The sequence below is a fragment of the Sardina pilchardus genome, chromosome 21 (assembly GCF_963854185.1).
Source record: "Sardina pilchardus chromosome 21, fSarPil1.1, whole genome shotgun sequence".
In the NCBI taxonomy this organism is placed as follows: Eukaryota; Metazoa; Chordata; class Actinopteri; order Clupeiformes; family Clupeidae; genus Sardina; species Sardina pilchardus.
In genome coordinates this window covers 19,647,463-19,662,462 of record NC_085014.1, presented here as the reverse complement: position 1 = coordinate 19,662,462, position 15,000 = coordinate 19,647,463, and the positions used below count along the sequence as shown (strand labels likewise).

Here is a 15,000-nt window from a genome sequence, read left to right as displayed (position 1 = left end):
TGCTCGGAGTAGTGCACGATGGGCGGGGGCGAGGGCGGCCGGAGCAGGTCCTCCTCGATGCGGCGGCGGTGGCGCTCCTCGCGGGCCAGCATGCGCTGCCGGCACTCCCACTCGTACAGGTCGTCGCGCGCCTGCGCAAAGTCCACGTGCAGCCGACCCGTGTCCTTCTTATCTGTGCTGGAGCCTAGTCTGATGCGGTAGCCTGCACACACACGGGGAGAGGGGGAGAGAGAGGAGGTGAGAAGGAGGAGTAAAGACAGAAAAAGGGCAGAGACAGAAGACATACAGATGGAGAGAGAGAGAGATATAGAGACAGATATACAGACAGATAAGCAGAGAGAGAGACAGACAGACAGATAGACAGATAGGCAGAGAGAGAGAGACAAAGACAGACAGACAGATGAGAGATAGCAAGAGAGACAGACGGACAGAGACAGGGAGACAGAGAGAGATGATGTGAGGAGAAGTAGAGAAACACAGATGGACAAAAAGAGAGAAACAGATGGATAAAGAGAGAGATTCAGATGAGAGAGATAAATGCGGTAAGGAAATTGCAGAGGGGGAAACACAAAGGGCGATAGAAAGAAAGAAGCACAATGTAGAAATGGAAAGGAAGAGAGATTGCGGGGTGAAGCAGAGACGATAAAAATAAAAGATGGAGAGAGAGGGAGAAGGGAGAGAAGATGGTAGAAAGAAATAATAAAAAAAGGGAGGAAAGAGGGAGGGAGGGAGGGAGACGAAAAAGAGGAGAAATAGCGTGTTAGCGAGGTGTCAAAAGCACACATGGAGCAGAGAGAGGAGCTGGGCTGGACGAACACACAGAGAGGGAGAGCTTTGGAGAATGGGGTCCGGAGTGAGAGTCACTAGAGTGCCAGTGAATAGGAGAGTGAATAAGAGAGTGTAAAAGAGACCCCATATCAGTGTCATTTAGAAAGGGAGACTGGCAGAGGTGGCTAAGCCAGTCTGTATGGGCAGTCTCTTTTCCTCCTTTTCTGGGGTTCCCTCAGAGCCTCCGGGGCGCCGCCCGCTTTAGAAACGGGAGCCGGCGAGGGGAGAGAGAGAGAGAGAGAGCGGCGAGGGAAATGGGATTAGGGATTAGGCTCCAACCTGCACTGGGGTCTGGGGGAGTCTGCGGCTCCCTCTCACACCTGCTAATCTGTGAGTAGCACAGCACCGCGCTGCACAGCACAGCCCTCGTCAGCGGCCTCGTACAGCCGAGCCCTCGCCCAAGTCAGTCGAGCTCACCGCCCTCAAAAAGACAGAAAGCCCTCTCTGCCCGTTTTAGATAACTCGAGTGTAAAGAGCGCTGCATTAAATCAAATGTGAAGCCTTTGCTTCTTTTTTGGTGGGGGGGTTGGGGGTGGGGGCAGACCTTTTGGAAACATTTTTAGGTGGAGTGGAGTGCACTTAGAAAGTCCCTTGTAATCCACACAGGGCGATGGGATTGGAGACGCAAAGGGGAGGCTGAGTGGGCTGGGATAACGCTCCCGGGCCTGAACAACGGCGTCCAATTTGGCCATCCTGAGCACCTGAGCCAGCCAGGTACATTTTTTTTTCTTTTTTGATCCCCCACCTCCTCCCGCACCCCGCGCCTCTAACGTCTCAGGAAGCAAGTTGGTGCGGGCGGCGGATCCAGTCGTCCCTCTTTTCCCGTGAAGCTTAACGAATGGTGCTTTTAATCGGTTTGCCTCTCTGTCACAGGCCGCATCAAAGCCGCAACACCTCAGGGCTGGAGGGGTGATGGAGAGGAAGCGAGGGACAGAGAGAAACAGGGGAAAAAGAGAGAAACCATACTTGTGATCTGACTACCAATTCATGCAGACTCCAGTGGTAACAATGGGCTTCCAATTCCATCCTTTCCATCCCTCCTCTCTCTCTCTCACTTTCACTTTCTTTCTCTCTCTATCTCACACTCTCTCTCTCTCTATCTATCTCCCTCTCTCTCTGGAAGCTCCAGGAGGTTGTCAGGCCTCATCTGCATCCAGTGGCCTGCACATTTTTATGTTTAATTTGGATTGTGGATTTATGCAGACAGACCAAACTCGGGCGTCCGCGCCGACTAATGCAGCGGCCTGATCCTGCTCAGTGATTCTCCCAGCGTTTAACAGCAGATTAAAGGCAAATCGCTTTCTAGGTCTTTAAAACGCGCTCATTACGGTATTAACCCTCGACAGCGCACAACGAGGCAGAGGGGCAATGATGATAAATATGTGGGCGACGGCAAGCCCAGAATCTCTCTCCATGTGTGTGTGTGTGGGTGTGTGTGTGTGTGTGGGTTGAGGCCATACCTCAAGTGGACTGGAAGAAAGGAAGTGGATGGGCAAGATTGAGAGACGGGGAGGACAGACAGAGAGAGTGAAAGAAAGTGAAAGAGACACCGAGAAAGAAAGAGAGGAGAGAGAGAGAGAGAGAGAGAGAGAGGAGGCGAAGAGAGGAGAGGTAAGAGACAGCAGGAGTCGGTCACGGATGCTAAGCCCTGCCAAAAGAAGAGCTGAGCATCGTCCTGTGGTGCTCCTCCAGCAGCCCCTTCCTGCACCCCCCGCCTCCCCTTCAGCCCCAACTCCTGCTTTATGGCTCCCAGACGTCGTTAAATATTTTATACGGTGTGTTCGGCGTGTGAAATGAGCGCCGTTATTTATGGAAAAGCCTGCAGAGCTCCGTCACGAGGACTCATAATATATGGGCCATGGCTCCAAATCCCATGGAGAGGAGAGGTGCTCTCTTCTACTCTCTCTCTCTCTCCCCCTCTCTCTCTCTCTCTCTCTCTCTCTCTCTCTCTCTCTCTCTCTCTCTCTCTCTCTCTCTCTCTCTCTCTCTCTCTCGGGTAGATAGCGCCTCTCAGGGAAGTGTAAATAATGCACATGGTATTATTGGAAGGGACCTGAGATGTGTGCCCCCCCGCCCCCGCCACACCCCTAAAGAGTACACCTTTTGTGAGAGCGGTGCCATCAGAGGAGGAGGCGGAGGAGGAGAGATGTCCAGCTCAGTCTCACGGCCGTTTGGTTTGCATACAAAAGGCGATTTAAGAGCGCGAGGGACTCGAGGGCCCTCCACTGGGATCTCATGAGAAGAGAGAAATGAGGAGGCGGCCAACGCGCATTACATGGACAGCATGGAGAATAATATATAGGCGTGTGTGTGTGTGTGTGTGTGTGTGTGTGATGTGTGTTATAATAATGTGTGTTATAACTGAATAAGTGTGTGTGTCAGATGCGTGTGCGAATAAGTGTGTGTGTGTGTGTGTGTGTGTGTGTGTGTGTGTGTGTGTGTGTGTGTGTGTGCACGCGCGTGTTTGCGTGCGCGCAGGCTTTTGAGACTGGCTGTGTGTGTGGGTGGATAGGGAGTTAGGGGGGCGGAGAAGTTGACCGACAGAGCGTATAATTCAGTGTTCTTTTCCACTTGGATGCCTCGCATGCTTGTAGCCAAAGTCAGGAGTTGCGCTAATAATCATTATTAATGTGTCTTACCGTGTGCTTAAAATCATGCAATAGTTTATTTTAATACAGCATACGTAGTTTTTAATAATTTCTCAATAATTATACTCATCGCTGCCTATGTGTATGGATTACAATGCTAATGGTACATTATCGGTAACCAAGGCCCGTGCTGAACCAAGTCAAATATTAAAATTCATGGAACATACACTGAAGAATGAGCTGTGAATAGGAGTGCATTTTAACAGGCCATCTTTGCATACACGTCTCTGCTGTGGCCGAGGGGAAAAACAGCAATTTTCATGGAAAATTTACATTCACCTCCATAAGCTTGGTGGGCCTGCATGGCCATATTAACTTGTTGCAAGTGACAATGCTATTTATTTCAGAGGGCCTGTGGGCGTTATCAGACAGGAAGTGGGCCTGTGGGCTATGTTACTGGACAGGAAGAGGTCTGTGTGGACTATGTTACCAGACAGGAAGAGGTCTGTGGACTACGCTACTGGGCAAGAAGTGGGCCTTTGGGCTACGTTACCAGACAGGAAGAGGGCCTTGTCCACTGTGTGCTCCTCGGCGAAACGGATGTGGCAGAAGTTCTTCTTGCTCTTGCGGATGGCGATGATTTCGCCGCACTGCTCGAACACCTCGACGATCAGCTGCTCCGTGGCGTTCTCCGGCAGCCCTCCCACGAACACCGTCTTGCAGCCCGGAGGACGCTCTCTCGTGGCTGGAGGTGGCAAATCTGGAAGGAAAACACACACACATACACACACACACAGAGGCAGTTGGGATGAGAAACACAAGTGCTCAACAGTGACTTCGTAACTAAAAAGGATCAAAATCTCAACAACTCCAACTGCCATCTGACTAGCGAAGCCTGATCAATGCCAATCAGTCCTGGGACACTGAGGAGTGCACAGACCCGGCTGCACCAACACGATGCCCGCGGGCACTAGGTAGCCCTCGGGGTGCCTATGAGGCACCTGACGCACAACTTCTAAAAATAGCCAACGAGCTGAAGATCTCGTTCTAAAAACGTCACAACTGTACTGTTTCAATTAAATATTTAAAATGTTTAATGAGAAAAGTTTCTTTATATGTGAAGACTTACAAAATTGAAACATAAACCAAATATATATTATTCAGAGGGATTAGCTTCCCTTAAGATGAGGGGTATGAGTCTATAATCACCTGACAGCATTTGTTTCAAAGGAGTAGACCGCCCTATGATTGCGTATCATTCAGGCAGTCTTACCTCCCAAAAAGGTTGGGGACCCCTGGCACAGCCTATCCTGAAATCCGCAATACCGATATCATTCCTGACATATCACTTGTGCCGATATGTCATGCTCTCTGGACTGAATTCATATATATGGTAATGAGGCCTGGGCTACATTGTGAAACACCTGACCATCAATCAATGTGACACATGTAATGTTATATACTGATACCTACATTCCACATACCTGGCTTGGGTAAATAACTTGATAAGGGCTATTCCATCAAATTCTACCTCTACGTCTTATATAGCTAAGCAGTGGTATCAGTAGGATAAACTTTATCTCTGCTGTGCCATCACATAAATTTCCTGTGCGGAGGGAAAAAGAAACATCCTCCTGAGGAGGTTCCGATATTTGTCTGCATATCTTTTTCACAAAAAAAATACATGTAGGGAGTTAGCAATAAACAGCACTATATCAAATGCAGACATCTCCCATGTGGAAAGCTGTGGGTGTGGTCTACAGGCTTCTTAATGCAAACAGAACAGCAACACGGGCCCCTAAGGAGTCCATTTCCAGCATAGTTTTCAGACTGGAGGAAACTGGTGAAGAAAAAATGAATAATGCACGCCCGAATGCACAAAATAAAGCCCAGCACAAAACAAGACATGTAGGAAAAAACAATAACAACATTACACCTGTCTTTCCTCGAGCCAGTGGATTGGGCGTCTTCCTGCTGTGGTGTGCTAGTGGTCCACTAGGCAGCCACTGGAGAGACTCAGTGCTGCAGACTCCAGACCGCATTCACGGCAGTGCAACACATTACACTCTGCATTAGAGTCGCATTTAAACGCAGCCGAGGAAAACGTATAAAAAATAAATCTACAAACAATAAATTACCCTCGCGGATTTATAAAAGCTCCGATGGCTAACGACCTGTGATGTCGATGATCACATAACTGATCAATATTAAATCCCACAAATATAAGCCTGTAGTGTGAATAATTATTTTTCCACTTGTGTTTAAAAATGAAACTATAGGCTAAATTGGTTTAATATAGGCCTACTATTAGATGCACAGATATGATAAAGAAATCGATATACTTAGGTAGATTTGCTGCATTATCCATTACTTGGTCTTCACATAAAATGTCTCAAAGGCAGTCGAAGGAATCTAATCATCTAGCTTACATATCTGATTACAGAAATACATTATAGAAGTTAGGAACACTCCAGTGCAGCACGGCATCAGTCCATTAATCCACTATTCCACTTCAGACAAGAGTGGCGTGAGCCAGCGCTTCAAAACCAGCGTTCCATTAGACATGATAAGGAATGCACTGGAAGAATTCCACCTAAACTTAAAACTGACACTAATCCTGGCATGATAAGTGAAGTGTATAAAAGCATCCCCAAGCTGTCCATAAAGTGACATGGATCATTTGATCAAAAAGACGGGCAAAACTGGGAAAAACGGTTAGATTGTCGGATTAGATTCGTTCTATTCTTACATTCTGTATATTGAGCAGATACTCATGCTTGTATTACTGTATATTACAAGAAGCAGGTCCCCACGTCCCTGTCAAAGCCCTGCGCAAACACTCCCACGGCTGTCATAAGAGTTGCCGCTCTCGCTCTCTGTCTGTCTGTGCATGGCTGGAGACGGAGGATAAGTGTGTTAATGGGCAGCTTGCTTTGCCTTTGATTTGGACGCCCGGTCCCAGACGGTGTCGGGAGGTCGGGTTCAGCGCGCTAATCTCTGGCGGATCGGCCATTTCATCCCTCAGAAACATAATTAGCTCCCTCCGCCTGGCCTCGGCCGCGGCGTAATCGATGGAGCAGCCCCAAACGCCCGGGGTGGGATTAGCCGGCCGCTGGCCAGCCGGAACACACCTGTCATCTCGGCAATGCCTCAAAAAGAAAATAAATAAATATATAAAACGTAATAGTAGAATAATAATAATAAAAAAGTTCAATTTAATTTGAACTTTTGAGCAGCTCCATCATGTGTCGAGACAGAGCTTTGGTTCTGGCCTCTGGCCTCTCTAATGAGCCTTTTTTTGGCCAGGAGGGATCCCAGCAGCATAGCGACAGCTATTAACTGTTAAAGCAAAACAGCAGCGGATTCTAAGAAAGACCAAACAGATTTTACTTATCTAGGGTTCTGGTAAGGCAAGTTGATAATAAGACTGTAGTAAGGTTGTAAAGGCAATTGTAAAACTCTTCAGGCTAACCCATTAGCAACATGTGATGTGTTGCAGCACCAGTATTTACGGCACAGTTTCACTGTTTCTTTAGTGTCAGATCCGTAGCAATGACTTGATTTTCAATTAAATGCCTGTATTTTTACAGTCTTCAACCAACTGAGCCAACTTTATGACACCCTGGCTTTTCGTTCATGAGTAGCTGTGACAAAGCTTATATAACAAGTAGTTAGCTATTAAAAATGACGGCTTGATGACATAGTCATAGCTATCTAGCCATCGTAAAATTGCGTGTTTGCTTCTGTGTTTCTGTCACTGTTATGGCTCCAACAACCGCTTAATGAAGTCTTGTTTTCGTGGTTTTGACAGGATCACTATTAACGGGTAATTTAGGTGTGTTGCAGTCGTCACCATTGGGCGCTGGCCTTTGTGTTCACAAACCAATCCATTTGATGTCTGACACCAGGCTCTTTGGCTTTCGGCAAGATAAACTAAGACAATGGTCTGACGTCCATTATGATAGTGTTACAAGTATTAGCAAACGACAGCGCTGCTTTATTCAATTTATAATAAGACATTAAGGAAAAAAACAAAACACAAAGACTATGATGACTTGATTTAGTCTCTGTCTTCTAGTTATTAATTCTGTATTGCGCACAATAGAAAAGAAATGGCAACACTAGTGGCTGCCGGTAATCCAGTTCATGGTGTTGTTGGCGGTTAAGAGATGATGCTGCAGTAAAGGTCAGGCCCTGTCAGGCCGGCCTTTTGTCCCGCTCTAAAGCCTCATTATCAGAGTGCTGGAGCAAGTCGGTGGAGAGGCATTGCAAAAAAAGTCGAGCCTTGATTGCTGGCAAATGCACTCTGAAGGCCGTTTTCCAGGCTTGGCGTCTGGCCAAATGCCATCTTCCTGGCCGCCGCAGGACGACGGGGTCGTGGACACAGACAAATACTCGAGCTCATCCAGCTTAGAGGTGACAGATAACAACGGCGGCGCACCCTGAGGCTTGATGGGAAAATGGCCTGCTGTGAGCCGCCGCATTGCTCGGAGCTTGCCGCTGCGCGCTGTTCTTTTCCCAGGGATGTGAGTGAAAGGACAGGGGGAGTGAGATAGAGGGAGACGGAAAGCAAAGAAGTCACATGGAGAGTGAGAAACAGAGCGAGAGAGAGAGAGAGACAGATAGAGAGAGAGAGAAAGAGAAAGAGAGAGAAAGACAAAGAGAAAAAGAGGATGAGAGAGAGAAAAAGTGCCCTTACTGAATGAGACTGGATTGCTATGAGCTTCCTGGTGTGCTCTTAAGCTGGACAGAAAAAGTCATGGGAGCACACAAAGGGAAACACACACACACACACACACACACACACACACACGCTCACACACACAAACAAACAAAAAGAACTCGATAAGTTGTACAGATTTTCTCACTGCACTTGTTTTCTCACGAGGGGCGAGAGGGGGAGTCTTGATTTGCTTTGTCTTTCTTGTGCTAAATCGTCACACCTCAGCCAACACGCTCGGTCTGAAGCCTTTTTCGGGGCTGGAGGAACAAACATGCTCTGGAGCACTGGCTCAATAAAAGGCAACCGTCTGAGGCGGAGGCAGAGGGAAGAGGCTGCACAACGCACCAACGCGCCACACGACAGCAGTGGAGAAGAAAGCAGGCCTGACTTTACGACGGGGCCGCCGCCGTGCTCTCGGGCTCAGAGGCGGATGCTATGCATCATTAAAAGAGCTTTGGCTTCTTTGTTCGCCGTGTCAGTAGAGATGACACGCGGGGTGGGGTGGGGGCACTGTTGGCCCTATGATTTCAGAAAGTGGTGGGTAAACATTACTTTAGTCCTGGAACAGTCACCAAAACACAACCACCAACACACACACACACACACACACACACACACACACACACACACACACACACACACACACACACACACACACACACACACACACACACACACACACACACACACACACACACACACACACACACACACACACACACACACACACACACACACACAAAAATACATCAAGGCAGACGTCTCATCATGTTCGTGACAGTCTGAGAACGTAAACATTCAGATGTTGTTTACATGGAGTCCCATTCTGTGGAGAGTGAACAAGTAAACAAACACTCTAACACTGCACGCCTCAGATAATGGAAAGCCTCTGAGGACTTAATGCACAAATAACTTCCAGAAGGTTTTTTCCCTCCATACCACATCTCCACCCACACACATACACACTTGTACACACACACACACACACATAAACGCACCAAAGAAGCATACAAGTCCATGTCTCACATGACCAACCTTCAGTTACGCTCCCAGTCGTGCGGGGAGGCGGGGAGGGGCCGAGAGGCTGATAGCGAAGGCGCCTGCTCACCTGTGTGAAAGCCTGTGAGGGAAGCAGGGCCTTGCTGCTAAGACTCCCATAAGTCTTTCACGCCCCAGCAACAGCGCCAGGAACCTACTAGAAGCCTGAGTGAGCACAGGGGTAGGGTATGCGCTCTGTAGTATACAAGTGTTTGTGTGTGTGTTTGTGTGTGTGTGAGTGTGTAAGTGTGGGTATACAGTACGTCTGTGTGTGTAATGTATGTGTGTAATGTATGTATGTGTGTGTGTGTGTGTGTGTGTGTGTGTGTATGTATGCCCTTGCAGCCACGCACATCCAGGGAGGCACCGGCAGCACCTCGGCAGCAGATAAGGCAGCCGCCCAGGGTCTGCAAATCCCTCTGACCGCCAGCAGCCAGCGCCGAAGGGCGGCCTGGCCCTCTCCCTTGGCACCATGCGCGCGTGTTTGTGTGAGAGTGTGTGCCCGCCTGCCCGCCTCGGAGCATTGTTCCTCTCCTCTCCCCGGGAGCGATAACTACTGGAGCGCCTGGGAGAGGAGCCGGGACGACCCGTGGTGTTCACAAACACCCTAAGCACTCAGTCGGTGCCCGCAGGAGGGGGAGGGGGGGTGAGGGAAGAGCCCGAGGGAATATGAAGGGCATCTTTCCACAGCTCCCCTTTATGATAATTACACGGCGCTCACTGCGCTGTACTGCGCTGAAAGGCTTTTGAAGTCAAGACGGCGGCCGACTGCGAGAATTCAAAGGGGGTGTGTGTGGGGGGGGGGGTTTCGCCGCGCCGACTTTTCACGGAAGACAGGGCAAGAAAAGGAACGAGAAAGCCAGCGAGAGAGAGCGAGAAAGAAAGAGAGACAGACAGAAGAGAGAGCAGGAGAGAGAAAGAGAGAGAGCGAGCGAGAAAGAAAGAAAACGCGTGAAAGAAAGTGAAAATGAATTCAATGACGCGACATGAGGGGGGAACGAAAAGCCCGGCGACAACAATGGAGGGAAGCGAAAGAGCCAGTGGCGAAACCCGAGTGTGAAAAAAAAGACAACACCAGAGACAGCGAGACAACAGCAGTGAAACGGAGCATAAAAAGCTACATGGAGAAAGGGTGAAGCCCTTTGTCTCTCCCTCCGTCACCCTCCAGTCCCCTCTGTGCTGCTACTGGGCTCCGAGAGACCCAAGAGCCTGACTCGGATGTGCCCGTGTGTGTGTGTGTGTGTGTGTGTGTGTGTGTGTGTGTGTGTGTTTGGCGAGTTAGATTGATATGAGGCAAGTTGAGTTTGAGTGTGCAGGAGGCCAAACGGCAACACACACACACTCATGGGCCACCAGACACAGATGAGCCCTGACAGACACGTCGCCCTGAGGTACCACAGAGAGAGAGAGAGAGAGAGAGAGAGAAGAGAGAGAGAGAGAGAGAGAGAGAAAGAGAGAGAGAAGGAAGAAAGGGAGCTAAGTCTAAGGAGAGAGAGGGAAAGGTAAAAAGAGAGCAAGAGAGACACAGAGAGAGAGAGAGAGAGAGAGAGGAGAAAAAAGCGAGAGAACCACGTCAGGGAGAGAGAGAGGTTAAGAGAGGAGCCAGGAGAGGGCTGCTCTGAATCTAAAGGTCACTTTCAGGCACAGCGGCGGGGGAAGGCCGTGGGTAATCCGCACCAACTGATGGGCAGCATATGCAGCCTGCTCACATGATGACAGGTGCACCTGTCACGGATGGGGCATTGAGTCATGTGTAAACACACAAACGGATGAACACACACACACACACACACACACACACACACACACACACACACACACGCACGCACGCACACATGCACGCGCACGCGCACGCGCACGCACACACACAATCTAGATCACCTTTTCTCTTTTACAAACACACACACACAAACTAATGCCAAACAGATGTCAAGTTTGTATATGCACAAAGGAAAGCACCTTTGTCCCCCCCCCACACACACACTGCCTTGGATGTGTGTCTCATCTGAGGAGGAAAGGATTTTTATCTGTCCTCTCTCGTACTCTCTCTCTCTCTCTCTCTCTCTCTCTCTCTCTCTCTCTCTATCTATCCCTATCTATCTGTATGTCTTTTCCTCCTTCTCTCTCTCTCCCTCCCTCCTCTTGGATGGTGGAGCAGCACAGCCGGCCCGTCCTTCACAGAGCCAGACTCCTGAGATGACAGGCGATGACGGCGGGTCAATAGCCATTTATTAACCTCTGCTCGGCGGGGACGCACGTCAGGGCTAATCCCGGGGACACACAGTGTCCCCGCAGAAGTGGCCGACAGCAGAGGATTGTGGGTACGATAATAGTAGCGTCTCGTTTGGCATTGAAAGTTGGGAGCGGGTTGGGGGGGGGGGGGGGAGGCAATGTGAACACCTACGGGGGCTCCTATAGGCCTAGAGAAATCACTTTCAAAATACAGCCACTGATTTTCTAACCTTCTGCAGAGCTCTCTGCTGAAACACAGGAATAAACATGTCAGGTGAAAAGTATGTCTCAGTGCACAGACTTAGACTCCATCTCTGTCATGTCTGCTTGTCAAAGCTGTTTTTTGCTTGGCTCACCCAAATATCTGTTCCATTTGATTCCCACATCACGGTAAAATTACAGGCAGGACAACAGAGCAGTCTGAACCGAGGACTGACCCACAGTGCCAACAAAAACGTCCAAAAAGGAGTTCTTTTATCCTTATAAAAAGAATAGAATAATATATATTTTTTAAATCAGCTCAGGTTGTGCTTTTCTTGTCAGTCTAATTGAATGGGATGGGCTCTTTTTTTCCTGTTTTCTTGGGTGCCTCTGATGACAACCCTTTTGATGATGACGGGCGGATGTGGAGCTGTCGCTTTAAAAGCCGTCACCCAGTTTCGAATAGCTGTCTCTCCGTTTCTCACGAGGAGCGGGGAGAATGGCACGCTACAGAGGAAGAGAGAGAGATAGAGAGATAGAGATAGAGAGAGAAAGAGAGAGAATGAGGAACATAAAGAGAAGAGAGGGAAAAGAAGGAGAGAAGTTGTCTTGCGCGCACAAAGAAGACCATCAGCTCGTGGGGAAAATGAAGAGAAAAGAGCTAGTCCCTCCCGTGCTCAGAAAAGGCATGGCGCGGAAGAGGATGATATGAGGCGAGGAGAAGAAAAGAAAAGAGAATGAGAGAGTAGCGAGGCGGAGTGAAAGTGGTAAGGTAAGCGGAGCTGAGCTGAGGTGAGGTGAGGTGAGGTGAGGTGGCACCATAGTGAGAGGCGAAGAGGGAGAGAAGAGAGAGAAAAGTGCATTAGACTGAAAGGGATTGAGAGAAATGGGTGGGTAGACAGTGGGCGAGGAAGAAAGGACTAGAGGGTTAAAAAAAAAAAATCGGGGGCGACACTATAAAAAAGAGGGAGTGTTTGAAAGTGTGTGTGAGAGAGAGGGATAGAGAGAGAGCGAGAGATAGAGAGAGGAAAAGAGATAGATAGAGATAGATAGATAGATAGAGAAAGAGAGAGAGAGAGAGAGATAGATAGATAGATAGATAGAGAGAGAGAGAGAGAGAGAGAGAGAGAGAGAGAGAGAGAGAGAGAGAGAGAGAGAGAGAGAGAGAGAGAGAGAGAGAGGGAGGCAGACAGCATTCAGGCCCACAGCGTGCGTCTCTAATGGCGAGGGGGCTGCAGACTCTGGGGAGAAGACGGAAGGCTACTCAGACTGTTTCTGACTGCTGATGAAAGCTGGCCCGAGACTGATTGCACCACAGAATACATAATATATTATATACAGTACATTATGTATAATACATCCCCAGTGCCAGGAACCGCTGCCTCGAAAGCTCACATACTCCCCTGATGGAGTGACGAGAGGCAGAGTAGGGGGCTACTTGGGTAGTTGGAATACCCCCCCCCCCTCCCCCCTCTCTCCCTCTCTCTCTCCGCTTTGGAGGGGGGAGAGGAAGAAAAATCACCCAAAATGGAGGACTGGTCATCCATCACACTGAAACCCCTTCACTTCCAGTTTGAGCCCTTATAGTCTCATCAGCCGTTGCCTTTGGCACATTACAGCACAGTCACTTTAAGGCGCTGGAAGGTGAATAAGTCAGGGCTGGAGTGGGGCACAGACGGTGAGAAATGTCCCCCCCGCCCCCCCGTCCGCCCTTGGCAATATTAAGCGCATATATCCACATAAGAACGTATTCAATTTGTCACTATAAATAGACGTTGGGCACCGGGGGAAGTAGATTCCAGGACTGGACACGGGCCAGAGAAGACAAAGTCCGGGCCGGGAGGATTATGGGTAATGTCGAATGCTGAAATGTGTGACAAAAAGGCAAAAAGGACTCTGTGCCTCTTCATCTGGTCTCATTGCTGGGGGAAGACTCCTGTACTGCACCACACCAAGGGAGTGGCTAATGGATGAGAGTGTTACAGCACATTAAACTCTCCTCAGTGCTAATGTCATGGTTGAATACAATTTTCGGTGCAGCACGAAAACGATGAATAATTACAGCGGGTCATGTTTGCTTAATACTTTCAACACGGGAAACATTTGCATGCCGTAAATAAGTTGTGCCGTTGTGTACAAACAAAGCAGTGGCATAATTGCCAAAGACTATGACCTATGACTGCCCAAAATTAAGGGATCTGATCAACATGCTGTCACATTAATCTAAAAAGACACGCATGAACGCCATAACTTTTGTCCGAGCAAAAAGTCATGGCGTAGTGAACTGAGAGTTCTAGGTTGAGTAGAGAGGTGTAAAGATACACACTGGAACACCACTTAGGCCATTTCTGATAAGCCTCACTGGCTGCTAAGGCCAGAGTCTCACTAATGGCAGAGACCATGTACAGTCCACTTTGCTGTCCTTTCCCCCTCAAAAGGCTACTGGACAAAATGAGCTCTCTGGGGTAACAGTCGGGGGTACCGCAGAAAAACCCTCGACGGCACACTGGCCCTGCAAGAGGGCTGTAATAAACCCGACGCGGCTTCAAAGGCACCACTGCGTGCACGCCCCACTGCGTACGCCCCAGCTTTGGAGCCCTGTCTTCCGCAGACCAGAGTCACCCGCCCCCAGCTCCAACCCCACCTCACCCCCACCCCTCCCCTCCCTCCCTCCCTCAGTCTCTCCTCGGCAGCCATCGCAGTGATGGATGCGCTTTAGTCTCCGACTGTTGTGTGATCATTTCATCAGCCATCTCCCTGTCTATGTGGTGTACAGCAGGGGTGGGACACAGAATTGCTCCATCTGACAACGTGCATGAAAAGGTTTTTCTTTTTCTTTTTTTCCCCTTTTTGCTTTTTGTTTTGCTTTTGGTTCGTTCACTTCTTTACTTTTTTTTGGGGGGGGGCTGGGTTTCTTTAGGTCTTTTGTTTTGGAAGACTGCGTGTGATGTCAAGCTGCGCGGGGATTGATGAAAAACTATGACTGTCTACAGACGGCGTTTTTGAAAAGCGCTGTTATGAGAGCGAGCTTTTGGAATTCTCCAAACGTATTGCTGAAAAGTTCGTTTGCTTTAAAACCAATCTGACACCAAAGCGTCTTTCAAAAAATCCTCCAGGAGCTCAACACACAGAATATATGAGAAATATTATTTGAGAGAAAATTCAATCGAAACGCCTGTGTCTCCATCTGATATACTTCAGAGAGTGCACGGCATACATAATCTGGCTGATACCAGAACCGCACACGAGTAACAGCATCCCCACTCGTCCTCCCACGCTAGGCTACACTATCTGTATGCAGCTCTTTGACTGGGCACTGAGGCACCGTCCTGATTGGTGGGGGATCAGAGCACCCCCCCCCCCCCCCCCCCCCCCCTTCGTCCCCCTGTC

The 15,000-nt window shown here is 49.1% G+C and overlaps 1 protein-coding gene across 1 annotated transcript in view; it reads right to left on the bottom strand.

The window, feature by feature from the left end:
* The window catches only part of enox2 (ecto-NOX disulfide-thiol exchanger 2), a 252,632-nt gene that overhangs the window by 49,804 nt on the left and 187,828 nt on the right, over positions 1–15,000 (bottom strand). Inside the window, exon 8 of the mRNA XM_062524767.1 lies at positions 1–202. This exon is cut by the window's left edge and continues 32 nt beyond it. Within this exon, the coding sequence (XP_062380751.1) occupies positions 1–202 (202 nt within the window). The remainder of the gene's footprint in view (positions 203–15,000) is intronic.